The following is a 7548-nucleotide window of genomic DNA, read 5'->3' on the forward strand; positions in this document are numbered from 1 at the left end:
AGGCAATTTGTAAAAGTTTGTGAAAGCACAACGCCTGTTTCCCAGCTAGGTACAGATTTGACTTTTTTCAGCTGGTGCTGTAAAACCCACTAAAACTGGCTAGAGACGGTTTTTCCACTGTATTGGCCCTTAAATCTGCAATAGAGACCCAGTGTCTCTTAAAAAATAAATGATACTGCCAGAAGAACATTGGTTCATTGAGAACAAGTACACTGTACTTTTTTGTCACTTGCTTTAATTAAATTCACAATAGTTTAACATAGAAAAGCAAATTGGTTTAGCAACAAATAGAGTATGTGCAAGTATATTGGACCAAGAGTAAGAGAGTAAAAGTTACATACAAATAAAAACAAAGTATCTTCAAAAAAATAGTTTATAGATCAACATGTTTTGGGCACTGGTTCAATATCTGTAACAATCAAAATGTGATCAAATTTTGAAGGGCATTTTCTTCAACATAATGACCTAAGTTTAAACCCAATTAAACATACAGATGCTCATGTAAACAAAAAGTATAATGTTCAAGTAAAGACATAAAATGTAGTCAATTACTAATATGGTCTAACATAGACCATTATTGATGCTACAGTTTACTGTATCTAATGGAAAACTGACCAGAAGAAAATGTGAAATTCCAATGCCCTATGTACACTGCGAGGTTCTCCTACCATTATTTTGGAGGCCAATTTCATTGGATGTTAATTAAAGGGCATGCTTTTCACTCATTTTGTGTTAAGTGGGTTAATACATGCTGCTTCATTCATATTTCTTCACAAAACAATAAGAAAAGCATATAATGTAGAAACAAAAATTACAACAAGGCATTAAAGACATTTTTCACAAATTCAAACCAAATAAATAACACTCAAACTGGAAAGAAGCTGTTTAAAAAATTATTTTCCAAAAAAAGGACAAACAATAAATTCTAGTATTATTATTAATGGCTGTTCAAGTTCTTCAGAATGAACACTACAGAAGTGTAGAGTACAGTGAACGTCACACTGGAGAGTAAAGCTAGAGCCAGAAGAAGAAAACGCTCTCACACCAGCGCAAAACCTGGAGTGCTTCTCTGATATTCTAATATACATTAAGCATCACTGCTGCTCAAACAGAGCAGATATTCATGTCCATATCTGATTTATGGTGTGGGTCATCAATGGGTGTACTTCTGACTGTGGTGGCAGTGTTTATAAGTTCATAAGGAAAGGAAAATAAAATGCATCTTAAATGTTATCATTTAAATGTTATCATCATGTGTAATGCATCTTATTGATCACTTGATTTGGAGGCAAGTGATTATCTGATAAACAGGAAATTAATGAGTTAAATGTTTGCAGTAACAGATAACTGAGTATATAGACTGCATTTCCCCCAACCTAGTTCAACACAATATACTCAACATGTCATGTCCAGTCTATGAATTTTTAATTCACTATTACAACTGGTTAACTTGTTAAAAATTCAAAAAATCATGTCTACTTGTTACGATTTCTAGGTCTCCTTGTAAGGCCACAATGGAAGTATCTGCATGTCTTAAAGCATCCCAAATAAGGCCATCACTGACCTGTGCCGAAATCAAGATCCAAATATATTGCACCATTCATATTACAGGTTTCCACATACTAACCAATTCTTAAGTTCACAAATCATCAAATGATTATGCATGGTAAACCTACTGTTACTCTTCAATTATGTACCAAGGTTTAAAAAATATCCATCGGACTTAGGGAGAGAAAAATTAATACAATGGCAATCATTTTAACACACCATAATAAAAAGGAATCACCAGTCATACTTCATTTCGCTGTGTTTAGTCTACAAAGCAATCTAAGCAGATGACCCCAGTTTTCATTGCAACCACCCTAACGCCTATTCAATACTATCTCAGTTCACAACCACTTCATTTTATTTCACAATGTACAGGTGAAACAGACTCTCCAACACCAAGCTATAAATGCTACCATGAGGCTTTGGTTCATACAGTCTAATATGTTGGGGAAGCTGTGTTGGGGACACGCTTGTGATCTGTTAGACAGTTCATGTCCATTAGATCTAAGTATTACATATAGCATGGGGTTGCAGCAAAGATAAAAGTAGTAGCAAAAGACTAGTCCATCCCCTGTTGGGATTCAGAGGGACATAACAAGGCATATTAAAATACAGAAAATAGGGAACCGATAGCCAATCCAGTTGCAGCACCGGTGAGCATGCCTAAAGCGATACCTCCTGCATCATCACGCTGGCGCTCCTCAATGATCACATGGTTAACTTCATGTGCGGGGGACACTCCTGTGGGACACAAGTACAAAAAAAAAAACAGCTGTTTACATTCAGTGGCCATTTTATATAGGTGACCTATGCACAACTCAATTAATATCCTTTTGCCAAACATGGGTGCTGACAAATTGCAAATAGTAGCAAACTAGCTACATTCAGTAACTGAATATACTGTGACCTATATGGTACAGATTCCTGATATAATTTGCAAAAATAAGACAAGATGGTTGTACCTAATAAACCGATCAGCCATAACATTAAGATAATCAACATTATTGAGTTTATCTTCCAGTGGTTTTCAAGTTTCTGCTGCTAATGTTTTGGGGTCAGATACCACAGCACACCTTAAGAGGTATTATGGAGTTTGATGGGAAAGAGCTGTTTGGTGGCACAAATGGGACCTACACAATACTAGATGGTTTTAATGTTATGGCTCAGTAGTGTATATAGTCTGACACTATGTCCCCGTTGCTGGTTCACCTTCTCTGGTTGCCCTCCCTTGGACTACTTTTGGTAGGTACTAAACACTGCATGCATGGAACACTCCATAAGACCTGCTGTTCTGGAGATGCTCTGACCCAGTCACCTGCTAATCACAATTTGGCCCTTGTCAAAGTCGCTCAGATCCTTACACTTGCCCGTTTTTCTTGCTTTCAACAAATATTATTTACTTCACCTGTCAGTGATTTTAATGTTATGGCCAATCTTGCAGCTGTAAAAACTGTTAGACGGTGTAAAAAATTCAAATTCATATGCTTAGTATAATTCTGAAGTTAAGTCAGCAATACAATGTCTACTCAGCTGATAAACTATATGACAAGTTAAAGAATAAATGATGGTTTATAAAAGTTTATATATGACATTCAGTGACAGCAGCAGCTCTACCTTGGTTATAATTGGGGGAGACAAATGCGTACTGGTTCCCACCTGCAGAGTACACAGCATTAGGGCCATACTGGTCCGGGTAGTATATCTGGCAAAAGAGTCAAAGAAAACAATCACTCACATTCTGTATTTGGTCAGGGTAATGCTGAATAAAATACAAGCACACAGCTAAGGTTTCAGAGGATATAAGATTCCAGTTACCGGAAGTATCCCAGTTACCACCTTAATCTTAGAGTCCCTACTACATAGCAAACAGTCCCAATTTTTTTTAATTACACCTGGAATTGCAGTTCTTTGCTACTAAGATAAAACTCAAATAATTAGATGGGGATGTAAACTTCGCTCCTACCTGAGGAGTCGGGTTTAATTCTGCATAAGAAGGAGGAGCCGAGGCAATAATATCCTGGGTAAAACCAAACTGAGGGGGTGCAACCACCTGCAAAAGAAATAACAAAATAAATAAATAAATGAATAGATTGTCACACCACAGTACCAGAGGTTTTCACAAGCTAACAAAAAGTAGAATAGAAGATATGTTAAATATGGCACATTTACGGAAGAAAGTAACAAAAGGTTGCCATTTCTATTTTATATCTACTACATAACAGAGCCGTCTTTTTTGAACCGAGCACAGAAGATTACACATTTAACTACTCCACCCTAAACGAGCTTCTTTAGGTAAGCAATGACTCACTGTGTTGATTCTGGCATCCTGAAGGGCCACAGTCCAGGCCCTGAAAGAGAAAGAGAGAGAGAGAGAGAGCAAACATTATCATTATTCATACTGCACACACTTCGGGTCATAGTACATGTTTTAAAACACAAAGTAAGTAACAAATATACAAATGAGAGATAAAAATGATATTTTTCTTATTACTTTCCCAAGCAGTGTTTAAAGTATGGTTTAGTCTTACAGCTAGAAGAATGCAGATCAATTAACTCACACGGCATCATCTGCACTGTCTGCACAGAGGCTAATAACGCGTCCATCACGACACACAATCTGAAGAAGGGCTTCCCTGCCTTTTCCCTCAGGAGGCGTCAGATCTGAGGGAAGACACACAGTATGAAATAGTAAAAACGCTAACAGGAAATAATCTATACGACTAAATCAATTAGCTGTATTAAAGGCTGACCTCGACAGGCATTGGCATTGCGAATGTTAATGCAGTCGACCCTCATATGGATCTCATCCTCCATGTCACGCCGTTGCTGGTCATCATAGAAAATTAGACGGCCATCTGACCAAAGGTCAAACCAGTTTTTCTTCCAGCGACGCAAGATGGTGCCTACATGAAAATGACAAAATGACTAATATTTTAGCCAAGACTCTAGGCTCAATCCCAAATGTGTCTCCACTACACTATTTACTGGGTTCAGAAAGGATAATTCCGTGTCCTGTGTAGTGTCCCTAAATAGGGGTTATAAACAAAAATCGGATTGAGTAAAAAAATACGAACAAAATATACTTACTCTGGCGATGAAGCCACCCGCTTTTAACAAATGCCATTCTTTGAAGAAATTGATAATCTATAAAACAAACAAACAAACAAACAAACAAACAAGGAATTAACAAATAATCCCTTATTTCATAAGGCGGGTAAAGGGGTGTGAGGTAAACAATCCTCATATCCGATTCTCGGGGTTTCTATGCGAGTATGTTTTGCTAGCTAAAGCTAACGGATTGTTTGTTCAGACGAGAAGCAACTACAAGCAACAGACTTCGCTTTACAGCTTCGCTTCAGTTGTTAATTTCCTCACACAAGATATAATTAAGACCAACACGAAGAACAAAAAACATGACTTTACCGTTAGGTCTCAGACTGTCGAGCTAGTAATGGACTCCTGGCGTTTACACGAGTGACGTCATCACCATCAGCTGTCCCATCAGCTGATAACGGGGGCGCGAGAGGTTTCAGGAATTCACTTCCGCCTGTAATGCTGCCTTTCTACAGTTAATAATAACATTTTAAAGGAAACCTTTAACCTGAAACACGCTAAATGTGTTACTTTTGAAATATTGTTGATGTTTTTTAGCTATTCTGGTGCTGTTATACAAAGTTGTAACTTTCAATATTCCCCATCAACTTGCAATTTCAGCTCGTCAGCCTGAGGCTGCTTACTGAAGTATCAGTTTCTGCCCTGTTTACGGAGTGATGCCAAATGAACACAAGCTCTTTATCTATTTTTAATTTAAGCTGTGTTCATGGTGCGGTAATTTGCATGTTGTAATAACATCATTCCCACCTCGACACGTTCCATAATTTGAGGTGACACGCTAAAAGACATGTTCAGCATGTATAATGTAGATAATGAATATATACTGAACCTGAAATAGATACAGAACCATATAAAGTACATGAATAAAACTGCAACGACAACCGGGCCATGAGTGCTTCAATCCTTTCACCACTGGGTGGAGCTGTTTTATTTCTGAAGTATTTATAAGGCTGGCCTGCTCCAGATTACTGGCTCAGCAAAATAAAATCAACAAAACGACGTGTTTTATAATGTTACATTTTAAATAAAAACAATTAAACTAAAATGTTGGATGAATTTGGACTAGGGTGCCTCTGTCATACGCAAGGACTTTGAGAGATTAGCAAAAATATTTTTGCTATTCTACAATAGTTTCTTATGTTTTGTGCTATGGTGTAATGAAAACAAGTAATGAAAGTCTAACTTATCCAAAAACGTTTTGTTTGTTTGATTGATTTGTAAATTTCTGCCTCAAACTGGATCCGGTTTTTCAGTTAGGACTTGCATGTAAACATACACTAATCAGGCGTAACATTATGAGCAGTGAGAGGTGAAGTGAATAACACTGATGATCTCCTCATCATGGCACCTGTTAGTGGGTGGGATATATTAGGGAGCAAGTGAACATTTTGTCCTCAAAGTTGATGTGTTAGAAGCAGGAAAAATGGGCACTGGATGGATCAGAGCATCTCCAAAACTGCAGCTCTTGTGGGGTGTTCCCGGTCTGCAGTGGTCAGTATCTATTAAAATGCTCCAAGGAAGGAACAGTGGTGAACTGGCGACAGGGTCATGGGTGACCAAGGCTCATAGGTGCATGTGGGGAGTGAAGGCTGGCCAGTGTGATCTGATCCAACAGACTATCTACTGTCGCTCAAATTTGAAGAAGTTAATGCAGGTCCTAATAGAAAGGTGTCAGAATGCACAGTGCATGATGTGTCAGGGCTGTGACCCAAAAAAAAACTAAAAAAGCAAACATGAGGAACTAAAAGGTTTTTGTTTTTACACACATTTAAGGCAATGCTGATGATTTTTGCATATGAAGTATACAAACAGTATAGCTCAGCAGCTGAGAGTGAGGGGTCTTTTACATTTGTTCCTACACCATGTGTGTATGTGTTAATGTGAAAGTACAATTTTATTAATGTTCTTTACTTCATTATTTGGATTAAAAAGGTGAATAAGGCTAGGATTTAGACAGCATATAGACATGATTATGAGTAGTTAGAATACTTCAGACATATAATTTAGGAACCATCAAAACCCTGCAAATTAGTCATAGGATAAAACAGCATTTGTAAAAATTTGCAAATACAACTGGGAGCAAATGTTTGCACTTCCCATATGGGTCGGGTTAGGGTTAGGAGGGATTTTCACAGTTTATCTTGAAAAATGTATATAGCGTAATAATAATATAATATCAAGCCTTAAATGTGCACTGCAGCCAGACCTAAAAAAAATAAATGAATTTCCAACCCTTAAGGGGTGTTCAACTGCCCTTCTTGGGAAACTAATGTTTAGATATATAAAACCCTAAAACTGAATGTTTGCCCATCAGAAAAACTTGAAATGAAGAACCATTAATCATTCATAGAACCTTTCAGGAACTTTTTAATTGTGTACCCTCTAGGAACATAAATCCCAGCAGGACAACCAAAGAACCCTTCAGGTTGTTGTCTGGAACTGTTGCTCCTAAGAGACTAGTTTTTACTTACTGAATTAAGATCACTCTCATGTTCTCAGTGGAATTTATGGTAGTGCTGACAGAAGAGTGAAGTGGATTATGGACCTAAGTCTATCCAATGGTTGATGGACTGAATTTCATCTTAATCCTCTTGATTTTCTGAGCAGATGATTCAGAACAGTTGCTGGTGAGCAGAGGGATTGTGTGACTGAGAATTGGTATACGAAAGCATGCAGTGGGTCAGATATAGTAGAGTCAGCAGCAAGCAGGAATTATGGAAAACTCTTTTGGAAGGCATATGGAAAACCGCTAACTGAAAAGGTGATGCGAACTTGCTGATTTTCATACAGAAAATATTTTTTTTTTATGTAATAAATGTTTTATATATATAGTGTCCTGTTTAACAGGTAATTATATTGTGTATGTGAACATATAAAGAAAAAAAA

General features: G+C 37.3%; 1 protein-coding gene across 2 annotated transcripts; it reads right to left on the reverse strand.

The window, feature by feature from the left end:
* Positions 1-225: 225 nt before the first annotated feature.
* On the reverse strand, positions 226-5065 carry plekhb2 (pleckstrin homology domain containing, family B (evectins) member 2). Of its 2 annotated transcripts, none has more exons than XM_058401010.1 (8): positions 4972-5065; positions 4636-4692; positions 4299-4451; positions 4107-4209; positions 3857-3896; positions 3512-3598; positions 3205-3250; positions 226-2289 (listed from the first exon to the last, which is right to left on the reverse strand). In XM_058401010.1, the coding sequence occupies exons 2-8, from the start codon at positions 4670-4672 to the stop codon at positions 2153-2155; spliced, it is 603 nt and encodes a 200-aa protein (XP_058256993.1). In that variant the 5' UTR covers positions 4673-4692; positions 4972-5065; the 3' UTR covers positions 226-2152. The 2 variants fall into 2 exon arrangements, with proteins under 2 accessions (XP_058256993.1, XP_058256992.1); XM_058401009.1 differs by having other exon boundaries at positions 228-2289; positions 3163-3250; positions 4972-5064.
* Positions 5066-7548: the final 2483 nt, after the last annotated feature.

The sequence above is a fragment of the Hemibagrus wyckioides genome, linkage group LG10, assembly GCF_019097595.1.
Source record: "Hemibagrus wyckioides isolate EC202008001 linkage group LG10, SWU_Hwy_1.0, whole genome shotgun sequence".
Lineage (NCBI taxonomy): Eukaryota > Metazoa > Chordata > Actinopteri > Siluriformes > Bagridae > Hemibagrus > Hemibagrus wyckioides.

Excerpts from the sequence above, each read along its gene's own strand:
- plekhb2 (XM_058401009.1), bottom strand. The coding sequence starts at position 4,672 with ATGGCATTTGTTAAAAGCGGGTGGCTTCATCGCCAGA. Across the intron at positions 3,251-3,511 it reads AATTAAACCCGACTCCTCAG|ATATACTACCCGGACCAGTA; the intron begins GTAGGAGCGAAG and ends CTCTTTTGCCAG. Across the intron at positions 2,290-3,162 it reads CTCCCCCAATTATAACCAAG|GAGTGTCCCCCGCACATGAA; the intron begins GTAGAGCTGCTG and ends TGTGTCCCACAG.